Source organism: Amphiprion ocellaris, chromosome 22 (assembly GCF_022539595.1).
Source record: "Amphiprion ocellaris isolate individual 3 ecotype Okinawa chromosome 22, ASM2253959v1, whole genome shotgun sequence".
NCBI classification, from domain to species: domain Eukaryota; kingdom Metazoa; phylum Chordata; class Actinopteri; family Pomacentridae; genus Amphiprion; species Amphiprion ocellaris.
The window spans coordinates 6,418,085-6,440,408 of NC_072787.1; the positions used below are offsets into that span (position 1 = coordinate 6,418,085).

Here is a 22,324-nt window from a genome sequence, read left to right on the forward strand (position 1 = left end):
AAGAAGAGGTGGACAGAGCAGGAATCAAACCCCCTAAGCGCAGTGCTAACCAGTGAGCCAACGTCCCATCCATTATGTTTATTTACTTTTCATGTCACGCAAGAGTGAAGTAAGAAACCATGAGGGATTCATTGTAACCACTTTCATTTCAGAGTGGAGGAAATGAGCTCACACTCTCCCAGTGTGATGTTTTCACTGGCGCAAATCTCTCATAGCGGCTGACCTGTTCCTTTGAGGAGGCGCAGTGAGACACTCCAGGGTTTGGGGTCTGGGGGACGGACATGACAGCCCTACGTAACCGCTCACGCTGTTAAATCTGCTGGGAAATTAATCCTTCGTTTGTTCGCCTCACACATTCCAATTAATCACGGCCGTCTCAGCGCACGGTTAAATGGTTGGAGTTTAGAATAATGTCAAGGAGTCAAGCTTATTTATTCCCGCCAAACATTTTAAGCCTTCAATCAACTGTCCCCTCAGCTGCTCTCCTGTGGTGAGAGGCGCGCACACACAAACAGAGATGATTTAGTCCTCCCAATGAGGCATCATAAATCACGCTTCTGAGCCAATAAACTGCTCTGCTTGGCCATGTCTGAACCTTCCAGAGGCACTGTTAGCCTTCCTGTCATGTTAGCACTACAGAGTAATTAACAAGATGTTTCTGCAGGGAGAAAAAAAAGAAGTGCCACTGGTAGACATTTCAGTGGAGATCAGTTAGCGTATTACCATGGAGATGCTCATATCTGGAGAGTGACTCAACGAGGGTCACACGCTGCCTGGGGAAAAAAAAAAAAACATTTCGTTACATGTGTTAAGACAACTGTACCACGCTGTGTAGAATCTAGCTGCACCGCTGTTAGCAGAGTATTTAACTCCGGGTGACTGGGCAGATTTTCTGGCATTTTGACATGCCCAAAATGCCAGCTGCAAAGCATGTGAGGAGTGATTTGAGTAAACACTCAGATTTCATCCCAAACAAAGAGCGAGCAAGCTACAATCTCACTGCAGAGAGGAAATCATTCTCACCTAAATCCCACCGAGACTAAAAAGGATTCAAGGATTAGAGCAAGCGCTCACTTAGCTTTAATCAAAGTGTAAAGCTGTGCAGGCTACTGTTGTCCTTGTTAGACATTTAAGAAACGAAGGAGGGTAGAAGCAGCGCTGTGACACTTAGTTAATCAGAGTGGCGAGTAATTACTTGCACTACTTCAGCAATGGAAACATCTTCCATGGATATATTTTAGCTCGTCCTACTTGCCGTTTGTTTCCACACATTTTTCAAACTGTTCACCTTTTCTACTTGCTATCTTTTAAATTTGAAACCAGGGCAGACAAGAATACTCTCAGCTGATCATCTCCAACCTCAATTTTCCAAGCTTGTGTTTTGTGCATGTTGCTGGTGGTTGTTTAAAGTGTTTCTGACGTTCCCTTGTTGTCCTGGAGCGCTGTGTATGTGTGTGATCACCACATAGAAGAGTATGCGTGTGGGCTTGTTCTCTATCAACCCATGAAACAGCGTGTATTTATGCATATGTCTGTTCTCGCGATGGAATGTGTTTTCACTTCGTATCATACTCCAACTCCTTCTTACCCCGACATCATTACACTCAGCTTTAATCCCTCCCTACCTCTCTTTCTATCCACTGTTTCCTCTGGGGATGTGACTTATGCTTCACCGCCTCTTGGTAAATACGGAACAGGTAACACTGAGGATAGAAAGCAGTGTCTGTCTTGGTTCTTCAGGGAGTGGGGAATGACAAAGGGAAGCCCTGAAGCTGTCTCACAGGCACAAAAACCAGCGCAGAAAAAAGTAAATATGGATTATTGCACAGCGTAAGCAGGAGTAGACAGCAGGTACAGGAATAATGCTCTAGAAACCTGATAAGAAAATTAATGGATGTGGAAAGGTTCACACACAAATCACTTTTAGTGTTTGCTCCGACTTCAAACTGTAAAATAGATACTGATTATTCTAACTAGAAACTTAGGAAGGGGAGGTGAAAACAAGATAAATATGCTCTTGACTAGGAGCCATGTTTTGAAGTAACTGCAGATGTGAAACTGCACTTTGGTCGATGCAAATGGGATTTCTTTTTTTTTTTTTTTTTTTTTTTGTTGAACTGGAGAAAGTTTGGGACATGTAGCACCTGAATTCTAAAAACTGACATTTGCGGTCATAGTTGCCTTTTTTTACAGATAAAAAAAAATCCATTTGACATCGATCCAGGTGTTATCTCCTTAACAATAATAATGATTATTGTGTTTGCAGATGATATGTCTGAGTGGAACCATGCAAATAGAGAATAACAAAGGGTCAATGATGGAGCCTTGGTGAACACCACAGGTCAGAGTGACCACTGAGGAGGAGGCACTTAAGAAAAAAGTTGCATGAACAACCCTTTCCTTGGTTTGCTCTCTCTCTCTTTGTGATTTCAGGCCTCCCAAGGCAGCTTAGTCTCCTCTAGGCCGCAGGATGTCATTGCAAGACAGGCTTTCCAGTGAGAAAAAAAAAACCAAAACACCCACAACCCTTTGTCCCTTACTACCTCCATCTGAGCAACAAATTCAAAGCGGTCTGCGCTGAGGCTTGACAGACTCGATGTTGTAATGTCGCCCGGTGTAAAGTCCACATCCAGCAATACCTGGTCCAGGCTAGTCACTGGGAACCCTAACCTCAATGAAGTGTGCCAGCTACACCCTGATGTAAGTCACACTCTGTCTAAGAATTTGTACCTCATGTCTGTGTTCAGATTTGACTGAGTTATAGTTTTAAAAAGGACTACAAATTGTAACAAAAGTTGTGGAAATTGTTCTGCCTTCATGTGTTGTGTGTCACAGCTACTACTGCAGGTATAAATGAATATTATATTAGCTGATAAGCAGGTAAAATCAGCAGGTCACCCTACAATAACTAAATGGCCATTGTTTTTAAAGCATCGTCACGAAGGGAAATCCCAAGTGTGGTTGCCGGAATTTTTATCAGATTGATAACTGCATAAACCTGTGTCCAATTGTTTGTTTACATCTTAAGTCATGCTGAAACATGAATAAAAGCATGAGAACAGTCATCAGGTGGGATGTAGGAGCATTGTCCTAGTTTTTCCCAGCCTAATTTCACATTCATTCAGGCCTGACATCAGTAAGCATTGAAGTCTTTATCATTGTGCTCCCTTACTAAATAACCTAGCTGCTTGCCAACACAGAAGTGCGTATTTTCGAGGGAAAAACAGAACAAGAACATGACAGTTTAGACATCACATCTCAACAAAGGAAGAGAGTCCACAGGTGAATCTATTGTGCCAGACTTGATCATACATATCTGCAACAGCAGATACTACTGCTATAGCAAAGAGTGGATAATATAGATATGGATGAAGCCAAATTAGGATGATGTGGCCACATTGGCAAAATTTCATCAAAGCTCTAGTTTTTTTTATATAGTCACCAAGCATTTACTGTTTACCCGAAGCCACTGTAGTGGAAAGTGAACATGGATGTTTATGCTCCACATATCCATAACTTCTCTTTTGCTGTGACTAGCCTTTTTTACACTAAGTGCACTTGTAGCTAGTGTTGTTAGCTGTCCTGCTACAGTAATTTTTGCTGCCAGAATTCCTCTAATTGTTTGTCTTAATTTAAATTTGCTCATTTTCTCCATGACTTCATCACCTTACATAACTTCCACTAATAGATAACTACAGGTGTGTTTGTTGGGAAGATAAAACTAGGAAGGTTAAACATACTAAATAAATAGATAACTCTGTTACACACTTCTTCTATCTGGTCTCACTACTGGATTTGTTATTTAATTTTGGACATCATGTTCACTGCTTGTCTACAACCATGGTATCATAAAAACAGTCTAAACAACAGGATTATTGCTACTGCTGCCGCTTACTAAGAATAACCATGTTACATATTTTTCTTCTAGTTTGTTTAATGTAGACTTAGCCTCACGCAGTAATTTAAACACCTCAACCTATCAAAAGTTAGCACTCAGTAAATCAACTCGCTCTGCTCCTTCAACCTACCAGCACCTCCAGGACTCTCGGACAGCTCAGAAGAGTGGACTTCCTTGCGGCCTCTTTCTCATTAGCAGAGTAACCCATGACCATGTTGCCAGCCTGAGATTAGGCCCACATCTTCAAAGAGAACTCAGTGGATAGCCAGGCTGAAAGTGATCAGGCTGCACTAGACAAGAGGATCACTTTTAATGAGTCTCCCCTCTGTTCCCACTAACCAGGCAGCTCCACCTGAACACTGCCTCCCAGTCCACTGGGATAAAGACTGATGTTCAGCCTGCTGGGATGAAGAAGCAGCAGCTGAGGTTCACTACGACTACTACAACTTTTTCCCAGAGAGGCTGCAGCAGGAGCTCTCAGTGGATCACTGAATCTTGTACAATATGTACTCACAGCTTCACTGTGCAGCTGCAGCTGACCTCCAGCATTCTGCAGGTCACTGCACCACCTCTCTCCCCACTCACTCATTTTCTGCTGTAATTGTAATTATACACTCATTTATCATGGAAAGAATTAACTATGACTAATAAGTTATTTTTATCCTCTTACACCACCAACATGCAGCAGGATAAAAGACAGTGAGCATGACAATTCCAACTGCAGTCATTAACAGATGATGAATTAGAAATCTGATGAAAAATACAAGAAGATATAAGACAGGACAAAACTAAAAGGAACCAACCTGGAAGATTTTCAAACGCATGAACACAATTTGCTTTTGTTTATTATTGAAATGAATAAAGACACATTTTTCTTAGTGTAGAGTAAAAGTATCTACAAATGTCAAAAATATAAAATGGCATACGATGTACATATCTTGGGTAAATTCACTGTTTGGCATGCCAATATAGAATGAAAGCATTTATGCTTCAGCATGTACCCACACCTTTTTGATTGCCTAGTTAAAATAAAACATGGGCAGTAAATACAAATATTCTCGTATGTAAGCTGAAACAATGGAAGGAGTCAATAAAGATATACATTTGCAATAAAAATGAAAATCTTGGTGTTGAATTTTAGGATAATATAAACTCCAACACAAACCTACACTGAAATGCCTTAGTTAATTTATGTTTTAGACATGTTGGATTAAAATAGAATATTTATCCTTCTGTGTTAATTATTTGTGATGTGTGACCAATCAACGAGCGCAGTGGGCGGGACATTGCACAAGACCTCAGAGCTGTGACCACAGACAGAGAGGCAGCTGCTTTCGAGCCAAACTAGACTATCAGCAAAAAATAAAGAAATATATCAGAATCGATAAACAGCCAGGCTTATAATCGGTTGACCCATAGCATACATGACTAATGCAGATACACAGTAATTTCACCCGCTGTAACTAATACACTGGTTGAAATTACCCTTAGCTTACATTGTATTTAGGGGTCCTCCGTTTACAACATACAGCGTTTTGTTGTTCCATCAGAACTGGTTACGTGGAACTAGTACACGAGCAGAGCGGACAAATACGTCGTCCCACGGTGCTATAAGACGGCTTTGTTTACATTCACCAGTTGTACGCCACCATGGATTGTGCTACATTAGCTAACTTTTTGCCCTTCATTATGGCTCCCAAGCGTAAGTCAGGCTCCTGATGGCACTGCTTTATAGAAAAGGAAAGCCATCTCCATGGAAGTGAAATTAGATATAACAAAACGCTGAACTTGTAAAAACAGTGCAACATATTCTGTTATCTTGTTGTAAAAGGACTTGCACATGCATGAAAGTCATTAGTATTCATAACTTTTCCGAAAAACTGATCGATATCGTGATCTACGTAACAGCTTTGTTTACATTTTCACCGGAATTCCAACTTATGCCAAAAATCAACTTGTGTTGATCCATAGGAACGGAACTCCGACGTAAGTCGAGGACCCCTGTATTCAGTATTATGTCTATTTCCACATTTCTCGCTTTTATTGAGGCAAGTAAGAACCAGTGGAATTGAAATATGCTGTTATTTGTGTGATTGCAGGCAAAAGGCCACGTACTATAATGTAAGTACATGCCTCGTATTTGAACATGATTTTTTCTATCTGTGGCGTTAAATTCAAAACAATTCCTGACATGGTTGTGTGTTACAACTATGTGCTCTGTGTGGGTCACTTTTGTTCTCCCATTTGTGGTAGACCAACAATAGTATAACAACTTTACTTTAAGCTAAGTTAACTAGCTTTCTCTAGTCATACCCTCTGAGGTGCAGCATCACACCATCACCAGTCAGATTATGATTCAAGGGACCAACAGCAAGTGAGGGCCCACAAACACTTTACGTTGCATAATTAAATAAAGGGGCCCACAACTACAGAAGGATGACAAATCAAAGAAAAAAACAACATAAAGTGCCATCATAGGATGTTGGGCCACTACATGCCATCAGACCTGCTTTTGTGTTAATGGCACTGATTTTCCAAGTTTCTGGAAGTCTACTGGAAGGATGAAACACCATTCTTCCAAAACATATTCCAAAATCTCTTACATATGTTCAATTAGTGGAAAATCTATGACTGGGAAGGTCATAGCACAAGACTGCAAGACTGCTTCTCCCTCATACCCTATGGATGGGGGCACTGTCATTCTAAATTTGGCTGTTCATCCATAATGGAAGGCTCCCCTCAGTCCTCTTTTTCACAATAAACCTTCATCGATGTGACCTCTAAGGGACCCTTCAGGTTCTGCTTTTTTCCCATATGTGTGCTACTCAACAGTAAATGGTTTGGGTTGACAGTGTAAGGAGGTAAATCTGCCCCGCCAACAACAGTGCCCTGGTTTATTCCCATTTCCGCTCTCCCACTAAGAATCTTACTGACAGAATATAAGGCGTCAGCATGCTCCAAATCTTTGAGCCTTTTAGCCTCTTCTGTAATGCTTACACAGGGAAATTGAACAAGTGGACAGACTGTGCCACTCGACAATATTAAACACTGTAGAGCAAAAATTTCATTCTCTTAAGCCTCTGCAGTGTGCTTGTTATCAGAAGACATGGAAAGCAGTTCTGTTTAATCTGAGTCACTTCAATCCAGAGTTGTGTTGGATTGATTTTTGATATTTCAAATCAGCTGAACACCAATAGAAATTAAAGGCAGCTAATAAAAATGTGAAAACACCATTCAAAGAAGCTGATATTGTGCAAATTATGCCGCAGTGAGAATTATTACTATTTACATCAGTTTCCATAATTATGCCTTTTGCAAATCATGGCTGTTCTACTCACTAATTGATCTTTCTTTTAATTGTATTCATGTAGGATTAAGTGATGTAAGTGGGGGCCTGCAGTGAATAACCAAACTCTGCCACATGCACTACAAATACATTTCCTATACTTCTGAATAAGTGGCTTGAAATAGCAATCCTGCAACAGCTACATTTCCTTTCAAAACCACATTACTATGAAAGCATGAGATGTGTTTTGCTTAGACCGTGCCAGCACAAAAAAAGGAGATCAAAGTAAGCAACCAAAAAGTGTATTTTTTTTTTTACGTTTGGGGTCACTTTGTAACGAGTGTTTAGGGGCAACAAAACAGCATCATCATCCACATAATGTCGTAATTAGCCCATTGTGAGTCGGGGAGGCTCTTGGGCAGCTGATGATGGTGACGCTGACTCTGCCCTCTTGTTTCATGTTGGCTAATACCAAGCAATTTGCCACCTCATTCCTGTCCTTCTCCTTTTTTCATTCTTTCTAAGGAGTCTTTGATGCCGTGTCAAATGTCTCCCAGCTTCAAAGTGTTCAAGGATATGGACCACGGGACCAAAATTGGTGGCATCCATACACCACAGGCCTGTTATGAACCTGCCAAATACGGACGACATTGATGGAGGAGTATGCTGATGCAAGGTTGTATGTTTTATCAGCTCTCAAAACAATGCGCAAGTGACTCGATTTTAAATCTGATGAGGTGCTGAGAGAAAAGTTTTGTCAGGCACCACTTTGTGAATACACTTCAGACATTATTCTTTTAAAAGGCTTCTCTCAAAGTTCAGAAACAGTGCCTGACAAGCTAGACTTCATCATACGGTATGAGACATTTAATCTTTTCACAGGGAGAGCTCTTCTCTTTCCTGCCATTGATTTTGACCATCATAAGCTGTACTGTAGATAATGATCAGAGGTTAATCAGCTGCATTATCAGTATGCCCTTCCCTATCAGCCCTGCCAACACCTAAGGCTGTCCAGTCAAATGTTGCTCAGATGCACAAATAACCTTCGTATGATGTGCCAAACACTTGTGAATACCTGTCCTTTCCTGTCTGGTTTGCATGTTGTGTTACTTTATTCCTCTTTGTGCACATATAATTGAATGAACCTTGTAACAATAAATGTGCTGTAGTCCTTAACCTTTAAATGTAACTAAAGTGAAGCAGATTGTTCTTCATGATAGTAATGGGACTCCACTACTTTGATCCAGACTGGAACATCTCAACAGCTATTGGATGAACTGCCATAATATATTTACAGACATTCATGGTGTCCACAAAATGAGTTCTATGACTATGTGTGTGTATCGACAAGTTGATTAGTTGGTCATTATGCTCTCATTTGATTAAATTCTCATTGGTCACACAATCACTGGTGTTACTGTCAAAAGCAGAAAGGCGCTACATCAACAGCCTTCCAGGATTAATCCACTATAATTGGCACTAACAGGAACAGTCTATCTGTGAACACCCCTCCATTTTCACAACTTTGAACTCGTCCACCCTAAAGAAGACTGTAAGGTCGAGGAGTCAGCTCCAGACATTGTCAGTTTGGCTACATTCTGTTTAAACAGATGACCAAAAAGTCGAGTGTAAACTGTGAAACCAGCAGTTTTCACATCACAGCTCAACAAATATGGCAGATCATCTAAAAACAATAACCTTACCTGTCTGTGACATATTCCTCAATAGGTCTTGTGCTCACCATTTGATATACTCTAGTTAGATTTTTTGAAATCCTAAGTACAAGCCAAGATACATGCAGATGCGCGTTGGTCAGCTCCAAGTCTCTTATCATTTAACTGTAAAATAATGAGGTTAAAATGATTTTATATTCCATTAATACTGTTTATTTACAATTCATTCCACTGGGAAACCTTGTGTCGTGGCATTCATGTGGATGCTACGTTGACATGCAGCACCTACTTAAACACTGTTGCAGATCAAGCACATTGATGGCAGTGATATTCTCTGATGGCAGGGGTATCCTTCAGCAGGATAATGCTCCCTCCCACATTGTAAAAATTGTCCATGACTGATTTGAGGAACACAACGAAGAGTTTAAGGTGCTGGTCTCCAAATAACTCAGTTCTCAATCAGAATGAGCATTTATGTAATCAAGTCTAATCCATTGAGGCTCCATCTAACAACTTCTTGGATTTAAAGGATCTCCTAATGTCCTGGTGCCTGATACTACAGTACACCTTCAGAGGTCTTCTGGAGTCCACACTTAAACAGGTCAAAGCTGTTTTGGCAACACAAATATAACCTACACATCATTAAAGAGGTGGTTTTAATGTTGTTGCTGATCAGTGTATGGCATACCAATACATAGCCAGTAAATCTGGAATGTGTCAGTAATAACTAATATGCGTTGGTACAGATATTGATGGTATCATTGGTGCTCCCAAGTTGTCAGGTAGTGCCACCTGCAGACCAGGGTTCTTAAGTATTCTGTGAAATATCTCAAAATCTACTCGATGGACTACCAAACATTTAGTACAGACGATATAGTTCCTACAAAATTAATCCTGATATGTTTTGCAATCCCCTGTCTTTTAGCAGAATGCCACTATGAAGTTTATATTTTTAGCTTTAAGGGAATCATCTAGAGTATAGATTTTCATGAAAACTGCTTTGCTTAAAAGGATACGTTCATGTTCCCCTCTGGATGAACAGGACTGGGTAGCTTTGTGGATCATCATTTAGCAGTCTATGAATATTAATCTGCTTACTGCCTGGCATGTCTGTAGATTCTTAGTCTTTCTTTCCATCATAAAGTTATAATGCATTCAGTGTGGCCACTGATTGATTTGTGACTGTTTCAGGAATGATTCCAAATGTGTGTCCTCCATCAGTAATAACTCTTTCATCCATGTCATTCCGCAGGACGCATTATTTCTGCTGCTATTACTAAGAATTCATTATTTAAGTGAAAAGCTATCAGCAAAGAGGCAAGCAATTTACTTGTCAAAATACACAGCTATGTATGGTTTGAAATATGACTGGGGGGAGCTCTGGCCTAGTGTGATCAGAGAAGGGGCAGGAGCCATCTGCTAAATTATGAAAAGTAGTCCATATTTTAAATTGGGGCACTGAAAACAGTACATCTCCCATCCTTTCTTTTAAGGTTATTTTGAATCCTTTCAACTGGATTCCTCTTTGCCCTGCTTGCTTTTCAGAGAGGTAAATGAAATAACTGCTCTTTTCATTCGGCAAAACGATGCTTTCTTTGATGGGTACTTATGCAGGTATACCTGCCATTAACAGCAAATCCAGAGGTGGCTGTGATTCATAGCGGAGATTACTGCAGAGGCCCAGGAAACTTTAATTTTTTTCTCTGCATCTGTCTTTAATGCTAATCTACCACTTCTTGTTACATCAGCTTTTCCCCTCCTCAAGACTCTTATTTTTGCTGAAGCGGCTTTGATCCCTCACAGACCCAGGTGATCTTCACCGCACCACTTTGGTTAAGTGCTTAGGCTGGATTAGGAGGGATGGATGAGGAAAGGAAGGAAACAGCGCTATCTATGCTGTCTTTACCCATAACCCCACAGGGAAAAGGCAACATCCAGCTGTGCAGATTGACAGCTCACAGAACAGCACCCCAGTGCCAAAGATTAATCTTGTCTACTACCTGGTTCAGTGTGGGTTTTTTCCCTCCATCTGTTTCCTCTGTCATCTACCTCTTCAGTTTGTGCTTCCTCATCTGCAACTTCACCCTCTCGAGACCCTCACTTTAGAGGATTAAAGGCGCTTTAATATGATTCATGAGATACATCTACCTCATTCTCTGCTGGTTAGAGAACAACACTGCTCTCTAGAGAGAGAGAGTCGAAGGGAGTGTAATGTTGATAAAACAAAAAATAAAAAGATTATCTAATGGAGTTTTTGTTTCTGTGTTGCTAAATGGCTGGCCTGCCTGGTGCTGTCTAAATGAGGACTGTCGTTTAGTCCCTGGTGGGGTTATCTTTTTCCTCTCTACCCACGCGCATCGCCCAGGCTCTTGTTGGCTGCTACCCACTTGGGAGAACGGGCGAGATGATCCGCTGCTGCATAGCTCCCAGCAAGTCTAACACAAACCAAAGAACCTTTCAAAGTTAAATAAATCACCCTTGGGCATTGTGTCCTTCCACATTTGGCTCCAACTCTTAGCACACAGTAATGTTTGTAGACTGCATAAACAGCTGGGCGGCACAGAAAGCAAGAAACAATATCGGCCATAAGCTGGTCTTATTCATCACCAGTTATTTTCAACACTGAATGCTGGCCAGAAAACCAGTCGTTCCTATTGACGATTGCTGTCACAAACTTGGTCATTATAAAGATAATATTACATATATGAAAGTAAAATTAGAAAAAAAAATACAATTTGGCTCCTATTTTGTAGTTTTGATCATGTTTTCAGTCTGAAACAAAAATGTACATGCATTAAAGGATCAGTGTGTAGGATTTAGTATCATCTAGCGGTAAGGTTTGAGACTGTATCCAAACAACTATCTCTCCTTCATCTGTCCACTTCTAAGAGTGTAGGTGAGCTGACAGTGGCATAAAATGTGAAAGGTTCTCTCTAGAGCCAACATTTGAGCTGTTCATTTTTTGCTACTGTATAACCAGACCAGTCTTTTAAGACACACCCAGGCAGTTTTCAAACTGATTATTTAAAAATAATTTATTCAAATAATTGCAATTTAAATTGTCTGTTGTAAACATTTATAGTACTTTACAAACTTGCTGTGTTACCTTAGACCAGTGGTTCTCAAATTTTTTCTGTCGGGCCCCCCTTTGGAGGACAAAAAACTTTTGTGCCCCCCCCAATAACTTTGTGCATATATATATATATATATATATATATAAAAAATCTGTGAAAACATGAATATGCAGGGCTGTGTTATTTTATCTGATTCCATTTTGTTGTTTTTCACAGTAAAGATCAGGGGTGTCAAACTCATTTTAGTCCAGGTTCCACATAAACCCCAATCTGATCTCCAGTGGGCCCCACCAGTAAAATCACAGCATAATAACCTATAAATAACCACAACTCCAACCTTCCCCTTTGTTTTAGTTCAAAAAAAGTACATTCTGAAAATGTTCACATTTAATGAACTATCTTTTTACAAAATATTATGAACCTGAAATTTCTTAAGGAAAACAAGTTCAATTTCAACAGTAGCCTATTATGCCTCAGTTCATCATTTACACATGCATTGTAACTGCCAGATCACAGTTTATCTGCAAAAATACAAAACATTCAGTCACAGCTATCTGGAACTGAACAATCTAGTATTTCACTTCATGATCAGAACAACTTGTCAAGTTCTAGAAATTATTTTAAATTTACAGTTTTACAGATTTACAATTTACAGTTAATGTTGTAATTTTTATCATTTGTAAAGTCGGCCCGCGGGCCGAAATGGACCGTCTGGTGGGCCCACAGGCCGTATGTTTGACATTGCTGGTAAAAACAATCGGAGGAGATGAGCCGAGTATGTGACGTGTACACTGGTGTTCCGACTGCACATTAACGATGCGTTCTCCCGTTCTCGGGAGTCTGTACTTCAGAGTCTGAACGGCCAGTGCATATACCATAGATATATACAGAAGATCATTGTTATTAATATTTTTTTTATATCTATGGCATATACAGTCTATGGGCCAGCACAATTTCAGTATTGTTGTATGTCGCGAAAAACAGGCCGACGTTAAAACAATAGTTCAGCTAATTAGTTCCGTGTTGAAGGACCTTTTCCTCCCAGTCGCCCGCGCCCCCCCTGACATGCCTCTGCGCCCCCCTAGGGGGGCGCGCCCCACTATTTGAGAAACACTGCCTTAGACCTACAATTCCTAGTGTAGTTGTGCAATCACACAGTTTTCATGTACAACAAGAGTTTGTCACTGACATCTATCTGGGCATGCTAACTTTCATTTAAACCTTTTATGTAACCTTGTGACAGACCTTTCACCACTCTCAAGCTGTCTTGACAAACTGTCTTGTTTGCTAAAGGTGCAATACACGTGATTTTGAACATGCTGTAAATATAACATTGTTATAGCAGTAGACAACTATGAGCTATACAAAGGTATAGCAGATTCATGCTGTCCTTAGCAGCGAATGAAGTCACACTTCATCTGTGTGGGTTGTAATCCAAGCTTCTCTGTTCTTTGTTTTGGAGTCCAGCTGCACATTCATGTTAGTGCAATTGAGTCCCTCCCTTTGAAACTGTTGGCCCTCCCTGCACTTATAAACAGATTTAGAGTTACCTCTCATATCACTATGTAAAATCAAAAGCGCAGTCTGGAGCATTCACCCAGTGACATTAAAAAAGTATTTTTCTGACCTAACTCATGAGCATTCATTTCATTTCTGTTCTGTGTGAAAGTTTCCACTGCTGTTTTACTGTTCTCCTCTGTTTGTCTTTTGCTTCACTGTGTCTGTTCTGCTCTGGTCCATGTGTGGAAACAGACACACAAGGACTGGAGCAAAGAAGAGGCAGGTCGAGTGAAGATAGATTTCTCCATATTGCAATTTTACTACTGTTCTGTCTTCTCTGTACATAAAACATCTATTACATGCGGAGGAACTCTTTCTTTATGGAGTTTTTGTGAGCAGATAGTGTAAGAAAAGAAAGTGGCATAGGCATGAACATATTCTAAATGTCTTTGGGTCAAATTTGTGTTTGGGCTGCATAAAAAAATTTTTAAAAAAATATGCTCCTTTGTTTAGCAGGATGTTGGACTTGACGACGCTTTGTCAAATGGAAATAAGCTACAAATTGTAATGATTTTAAATGATAGGAGCAGGTTTAAGATGCAGACAACAAATGATTTTGATGACTGTTTAAGGTACTTCTACATTATTAATTAACTGTAGACATATTTAGATACACAAAGCACATTTAGGTCATGATGAACTGAAAAGGAATGAAGGGTATTACAAATATAGTTGCAAAGTGAATTTGCTTTGCGATCTTTAAAGTCTTCCTCTGAAAAACTTCCATCAGCTAGTGAAAAAGGCTGCAGTCGAAATATCATACAAACATCATGGTCATCAGCAAAGGCCATCTGCCTCCCCATTATTAATCTCCAAATGTGTCACTAGTGGGCTTTTACAGTTTGCCAGCATTAGGTAGGTGGAAGTGAGTCAACTGCACCAACTAACAAAGCATGTTGGCAACAAATAACAAAGCACTCAATGCACTTTTAACATTCAAGGAAGAGAAAGCTTGATAGTTATGAACAGAAAACGATTAAAACCTAAGTGAAATGCTGCACCTATTATCAAAAGATTCTGCCGAACACTGAAGAAAAGATGATGGGAATAATACAATGCTCTGTCAATGTAATCCACTGCCAAATACAAGCCATTTACTATAGTATACACAATGGCCAGAAAGTACAGGATCAATAACACTTTCCCTTATGATTTTAACAACTGTAATCAAGCTTGGATTTCATGTGGTATTATATCATATGCCACAGTGAATCAGTGAAATTGCTAGGTCTATGCATGGTATAAATGGTCATTAGGCTGAATGGGGATACTTTTGTCTTCACAGCACCTTTGTCAAAGGATCCAACAGCTCTCAGATCAGAGTTATTTCAGACAGAAATGGCTTGTGATAAAACGGTGAGGTTGTTAAACACTATTATCTGACAGCTATTTTTCAAACTAGGCAGCACCGAACGTGATAGGTTTGGAGAGGGGAGAAGTATCTTAATCACAGTCTGACATACAGCACAGAAAATGTATTTCAGCATGAGGCTAATGCATGTCATACTGAGGATCTTAATAGGTCAGTTTGCAAACTGTTTAAGCAAAATGTATAACAAGGAAACAGGAGTTCTATTGGAGAGGAACAGCAGACTTCAAGCAGGCCTATTTTAACCTGTTCAAATATGCACTAAATGTGATAAGGAACTAAATCTGTCTAAACCCTCAGCACCTGTATTGGAAGGCAGCATCTGTCATGATCTACTGCCCCACGTGAGTCCACTGGGAGCTCCTCATCTTTAGCGATGCCATTTTGCTGTGCATGGGGTGGAAATTTAACTCATGTCCTAAATGCAATTTTATCACTCACATGTGGACTGTTATGATATCACCAACCCCATCTCTGGACATAGTGTTCATATATGAGATAAGATGCAACAGCAAGAGGTTCAGGAGAAACATAATGCTAGCCAGATCATGCTTAAAATCACTTTAAATGAAAATGTTGATGTCAAACTAATGGGCAAAATGCTCCTATTCCATTATATTCCAGACAATACCTGCCTTTGGAATACCGTATCAGCTTGTAACAACTAGAAAAGTGTTTTATGATTATGTGTAGACCCTGAGGGGGCTTGATGAAGACTATGGAAGAAGTGTCATCTTGGTTAAAAAAAACACCAAACACAACTCTGCTTCATTGAATTTCCTCTACAGTCTTTGATTTGACCCCTAAAACTCATATCAATGTAGCAAAAAGACGTTTGGAAGTTTATTTCCCATGATAAAAATTCCTTCCTGCCTTAAAATGCAACTCCCCATCATTGCGTCCTCTAGAATATGCAAATGTAGTAAGCTCGCTCTCTCCATAGCTCCACCACTCGCTGCAGTTCGAGCAGTCCTACTCACCTATGCCTGTGTGCAAACACTGTACGCTAAACAATGACAAATAGCAATATTTGAGTAGTTCAGCCATACATGATACAACCAGAAACTGATTCTAAAGAAAAATAATGATACAAAGTAGGGATACTGATTGTTCACCAGTAACTGTTGTTAAAGGATAAAGGAGAAGACAAAGGACCTGCATGTAGACTGTAGCTTATTTCCTGTGTTTCTTACTTTAACAACCCAGGGATACAGTCACTCAGGCTACATGCAATTTCATGTTCACAGGCTGAGAGCATTGTGGGGGTTTACCAAGCAATGGGTCACCACGATAGGGACTTCTGTGGCTGTTAATGGCTTCCACTTAGTGCTTATTATTATTTTTATTATTATTATTATTATTATTATTATTATTATTATTATTATTATTATTATTATTACATTCAGAATGAGCTTAAATTTATCAGCAAAGTGTTTCTATAACTGAGCTGATTTAACAGCGAATATTATACATCTGAGGATACACCTGCTTTACCAGCATACAAAAGTCTGCTGCACTTAATTTGTTTTAATGATTAATCAACTATTGGTGGACTTTTTTTTAAAATGACCACCTCCCTACAACTTCTGTATGATTAAAAAAAGAATACAACAGTGCTTCTTTCAATTGAGTAAATATAACCATATGTACTCATAATTCATCAAAACATGCTAAATAAATACGACGTGTGCAGTAATACATACATGTAATTTTGGATTCTACATTGGAGACTATAAGGGCGTACACACTGCTGCAGAAACTGAAGAGCGCTGTCCAGGGTGCTGATTCTAGCTGGTATTGGTATTGGAAGGTTAGAAACCACTGCTGTAGGGACTGTCAGCTAACTGGGGGTATTTAGTTTGTCATTTGTTACACATTTACTATGTATCACACAGCTACACTGTATACTATGTGTTTCCCAGAACATGTTTGCTAAGGGTACAGGTTTAGCCTCCAGCTCTGTCTGTCCTGTTCTCTCCTGCTGTCCAAATCAGTGTTCACTTCCTCTGTGGATGGAGCTGCCAAGTGTTATTATCTAGTTTTAGTTTTTTATGTCCTACTGGCAGTAGTTGTTCTTGTTTTGTAACCGCCAAGTATGTAATTTTGAAGACTATTATTTTTGTATTGAGCTAGAGGGAGCAAAAGAATGACAAACTCACAATTAAGTTTGTTGTGTTGAGTTTATATTTGGCTGTTCAACGAAGCCTGCTAAATATCATTTCATGACAACAGCAGGCCCCATCAGCTGTCAGTGACGTTGAGTCCATGACTTAACCTGACGACAAGCCAAAATCAAACTTCGCTTGCGTGTCTGCAAGCTGATGGAGATGCAGGCTTGAACACAACACTACCTGCACTGAGACTGCTCATTATATACAAGAAGCATCATTCTGTACCACCACTGTACAATCAGAATGGAACAAACATTTCTATAGTTCGACAATGCGGCATTGTTGATTACTGGCAACAGAACGTTTGAGTGGTCAGTGGTGACATCTGAATAGTTTAGTGATTTCATGAGCGTTGAATCCATCTTTAAGGCATTTTACAACTTTTGACTTTTTAGTAAGGGTGATATGGTTGAGATTTAATAGTTATTTTGAAAGAGAAAAAAACAAACAAATAAGGAACACTTGTTCTCTTTCACTCTTCAATTAAATAAAGAAGAAAAGCACTCAGAGCATAGTACAAGGCTGCTCAGTCATATCTTTTCTGACGGACGAAATTTTGAAATATTTGTGGCAGAAATCACGGCACTATAGAATGTGTCCATTTAATATAGATGTATCCACAAACAAAATGACCTTGAGCTGAGCAGGCGTGTGTTATACATGTGTACGTTATGTACGGATGCCGAATCATGTGACCTAAATATGTAGCGGGCAGCGGAAATTTATAGGACGCGAAACACCACCACAATTTAATCAATTGTTCCTTGTATCATTTCCGATGAGTCCACAGCAGCGGATTTGTAGTAGGATCACAATCATGTGATCGTCAGCAGGCAGCTGATGTAGCATTCACTTGTTGTCATAGTTACAGTGACGCCATGTCGCTATCTCACAATGATACAGAAATCTTTAACAAATCTGTGGATCCAGACTATAAGCCACTTCACTGCCAAAATCTAATCACTTGGTCCTTGTGTCATTTCTGATCTTCCCTGAAAATTTCATCCAAATCCATTAGTCCGTTTTTGAGGAATGTTGTGCACAGACAGACAAACGTACGCAGATCGTGAAATAACTCCACCGTGTTTCTTTGCGGAGTAAAAATTGAGCACAGGACTTTTCTTTCACAGCATCTTTACTGTGTCCTATTAACAGTTTTACTTCAGAAACCAGAGTTTCTACTCCTGACAATACCAAGATTCTGTTAGAGAAAGGATGAAAACAGACAAAAAACAGAGTTTGCCGGTATCCCACAGATCACCTAATTCCCTCTCTGTTCTGAGCACTCTGAAAATGAGGTTCAAAACAACAAATTGGATGATCATTTCAGCTGCACCAACAGTTAAAACTAAGTTGGCTAATGGTTGATTTAAAATATTAACTCATGTTCAGATAATTTTATTAACTCTGTGTAAAGACTTTAGGGTGCAATTATACATAAAATGTCTTTTTTGGAGCTATTTCCACTGATGTGAATGAAGCTGCATAACAATTACTCACACCTTAATATACCATGATAATCGCTTTAGGCCACTCCTTCTCTCATTAAAAAAAAAATATATCACATGAAAATGATCAAATCCAATGAGAATACATGTTTTAATGGGTTGGAGTTGAAAAATGTGTATAGCCATAATGATAAGGTCTAAGTACTCACTAAGCACACAGTGTATAGGACAGTTTCTGCTAAAATACACGGAGCTATAAAACCATTACACAGTGAGTAGAACTGTTTACCTTTTGGAAGGAAAAAGACCAAAGCAACTCTCCACCTTGTTCTCTCTCCCCCTCTTTCTCTCAGCGTAAGAATGATTGATCTCTCCATCGGTGATAAGAAGCTCTTCTCCATCATGCGCCTGCTGCCACCTCCGTCCCACTTTCCCTGAGCTATCATAGCGGGCCTGTCTGAGCGGCCCATGATAACGACAGGCCTGGGACACAAAAGTAAATCAATCTCAGCAAGGGGAAGCAGGAGGAGGCTTCATTCTCTGTGTGTGTGTGTGTGTGCGTGCACATCAATGCATTTTTTTTTTTTTTAACAACTGATATGTAGATTTTACCAAAACACATGTCTGCACAGACATTTACATGCATGTGATATGATACTGTCTAAATACTAAAGCGCTATATAAAAATACTATATAACTGGCACACTTATTTTCTGAGTCTGTCAAGAAAACATCTGTTAATGCAGGATTTTATTACATGTTTTTTTTCGGATAGATGACGTATTCTTGGAAAAGGTTGCCTTGCTAAGTGGATCTACGTAAACTGCAGCTATCTGAGATGACATTTCCACACTTTCCTAATCTCTGAAGTTTATCATCAACTGCTTAAAATGTCTTCAAAGCGCATTTTATAAGGATAAACATGGGAACATAAATGTCTCAGATTGACAGCTGGGATGCAGTTAAATTTCTATGGTGCTTCATAACCAACATACTGAAAAAGCCTCACCTACTGCTGGGCTGCCACAAATGATGATTTTTCTATCAATTATTCTATCAACTTCGGCAACAATTAGTCTGCTAACTTGAACCATTCATGCAGTTTTCATCAGTTTATTTTGACAAAGTGTATATCATTGCATCATGCGGCACAATAACAAAGGCTTACATATTAAAATACAAAACTGTAGCGATAAACTGAAAACTTCAATATGGTTAAAATACACCAAAAAAAGAGTGTTTGTGATCTAAGTCAGTGGTGCAACTCTGAAAGAAATCTACATTTCTGTTAAAACCCTTAACAAAATTCAGTCTGTATACTAAACAAGGTGCAACATGGACACAATGAAGAAAATCATTTGTTACAATAAATCGAAGCGCTTCAGAAAAAACATTGAAGACATAGTTTAAAAGAGTGTTGTCAAAACACTTTCACTCAATGCGATTCATTAAACTTTATAACTACAGCAGCCTTTATCTGCTGCTGTAATACAATGAAAGTATAAGAGCACATCACTCTTGTTTTATTGGTAAAAAGGCAAACATTCACAAACATGGAGGTTTTCTCATCAGGAAAATTACCATCCAACTTCTCTAAACTCTCATGTGACAATTTGACCACATTCATTTGTCTTTTTGAGCAAGTTATTAAAACAAAATCATAACCCACACGAGTGGTCAAAAACTCAACCAGGTGCCTTTTAGTTCAGGAGAGGATTGTGTTTTTTGTTAAATGATAAGCACACATGTTTTCAGGATGGACATGTCCATGGAAAAAGGTTTTGTTAACTCTTTATCCTGGTCATTGAGAGATTTTGTGTTGTACCTTCAACAAAAGTAATGGTGAACTAATTCTGCAAAGATCCATTAAAATGCATTCCTTTTCTTTATCTGAAGCTACAACAAGGATCCAGCAGTCTGATTTAATCAAACCAAGTGTTCTGAGTACTAAAGTCCCTCTTTGTGTGTCTCCAGATAGTCTGAACCTGAAGAAAAATGTGCTGTTCTGTGTGGAAACTTTAATATTTTATGTCCAGAGACAGAACCTTCTTGTTCTTCCCTAAAATGATCCCCCTTTAGTAAAATTTGTACATAACTTATTAGTAAATCAAGCAAAGCATCATATACTGTATATTAACATATGTATGGGAAAATTCTGAGCTCTAACTATATATATAATATCATTCACTGCATCCCAGAGTAGCACCATGTGCAGCCTACAATTTTTCTGTATCATTTCTACATATACCGTACATACTTAGGAGTGTAATCGTATGTTGTGTGTGTGTGTGTGTGTGTGTGTGTGTGTGTGTGTGTGTGTGTGTGTGTGTGTGTGTGTGTGTGTGTGTGTGTGTGTGTGTGTGTGTGTGTGTGTGTGTGTGTGTGTGTGTGTGTGTCCGTCCCAGGTGCTATCAGAGTGACAACTGTCACTGACAGAGACAGGTCACCATGAAGCCTGTAATTCAGGAGCAGCGATGTGATCTCTAAGAGACGGTGGGGTGGGAGGGTGGGTGAGTAATTAGACCCTGTCCTTGTGCTTGATTACAGTCTTGTTTCGACATAAACCACATCTACCCAGGGATGCAAGGTTTCCCTAGTACTGCTTGGTTATGTGAGCAAAGTGCTCAGTTCTTTGTTGTTTTTTCCCTCCATGAACTCTTCTTACTGCATGTGTGCAGCTTTTCATGCTTCATATGATCCCTTTCATCTTCTGCTGAGTGACACTGTCCTCCCATGATTACAGTCACAGCAGAGCACAGCAAGGAAATCTAGTTTTATACTGTGAGGACGAAATTTTAAGCCTAAACATGTTTATCTATGGGGTACAGTCAGTTCACAACTTTGACAAAGCTTGACATTCATCTTTTTTTACCTAAATTTATTTAATAAAGTTAGCTTTGACCTTTAGATTGGTTGTCTCTATATCTTCTGCTTATTGTTTTCATACTTAGCAAACACTACGTTTCGATAGAAAAGCGACTGATTCCCAGGATGAAAATGAATTGTAATGATGTGATTCAATATACTGTGTATAGGTTGTGTGTAAATTTCTGTAGGAGAGTGTGTAATGACAGATGGCGAGTTCACTCGTGAGATATACTGATGAGCCACATTATTAAAACCCATGACTGGTAAACTTAATAGCTTTGATCATTTTGTTACAAAGCATTGTTCTGCTGGGAAACCTTGAGTCCTGACATTCATGTGGATGTTACTTTGACACGACCTACCTACACAGTGTTGGAGACCAAGTGCACCATGCATGGCCAGGTTCTGCCCCACCGCAAACACTGTCAAGAAACAGTTCAAGGAACTCAACAAAGAGTCTAAAACATTGATCCAGCCTCGAGTCTGTGATCAAGCAGCCACAGGATGTGCTGGAAGGAGCTCAATGCTTGAGAGGTCCATTCTGCGACCTACACGAGCCAAAGGATCTGCTGCCAACAACCCAGTACCAAACACCACAGGACACCCCAAAAGGTGCAACAACAGATCAGCCAAGACTTGTGGGGGGAAAAGACACACCAAGAGGTGTGTGAGGTGTGCACAGACAAACAGACGGAAGGTCAAACTTCATCACATAACTTCCCCGTGTTCCTTGGCAGAGTAAAAAGGCATGTCTTCAGAAAGACAATGACTATAGCCATGTCGCGCTTACCTCAAATGTTTTTAAATCACTTGAGAGGTTCATGATAGATGCACTTCAAGCTGATGTGGAGCCATTGTTAGATAAATATCAGTTTGCCTACACAAGACAACCTACACTAGTGACGCCATATCGACACTGAAGCATCTCACCTTAAAACATCTTGAGTAGCCAAGTACATATGCTAGACTGCTGTTCA

The 22,324-nt window shown here is 39.6% G+C and overlaps 1 protein-coding gene across 2 annotated transcripts in view; it reads right to left on the reverse strand.

Annotated features, from left to right (window-relative positions):
* Positions 1 to 22,324, reverse strand: part of adarb2 (adenosine deaminase RNA specific B2 (inactive)) — a 309,605-nt gene that overhangs the window by 261,148 nt on the left and 26,133 nt on the right. Inside the window, exon 1 of one of the 2 annotated variants that reach the window (XM_055006882.1) lies at positions 18,769 to 18,912. The exons of the other annotated variant lie outside the window; for it this stretch is intronic. Coding sequence (XP_054862857.1) covers positions 18,769 to 18,883 — 115 coding nt within the window. The 5' untranslated portion in view covers positions 18,884 to 18,912. Of the gene's footprint in view, positions 1 to 18,768; positions 18,913 to 22,324 lie in introns of those variants that run through there. 2 annotated transcript variants of the gene reach the window in all.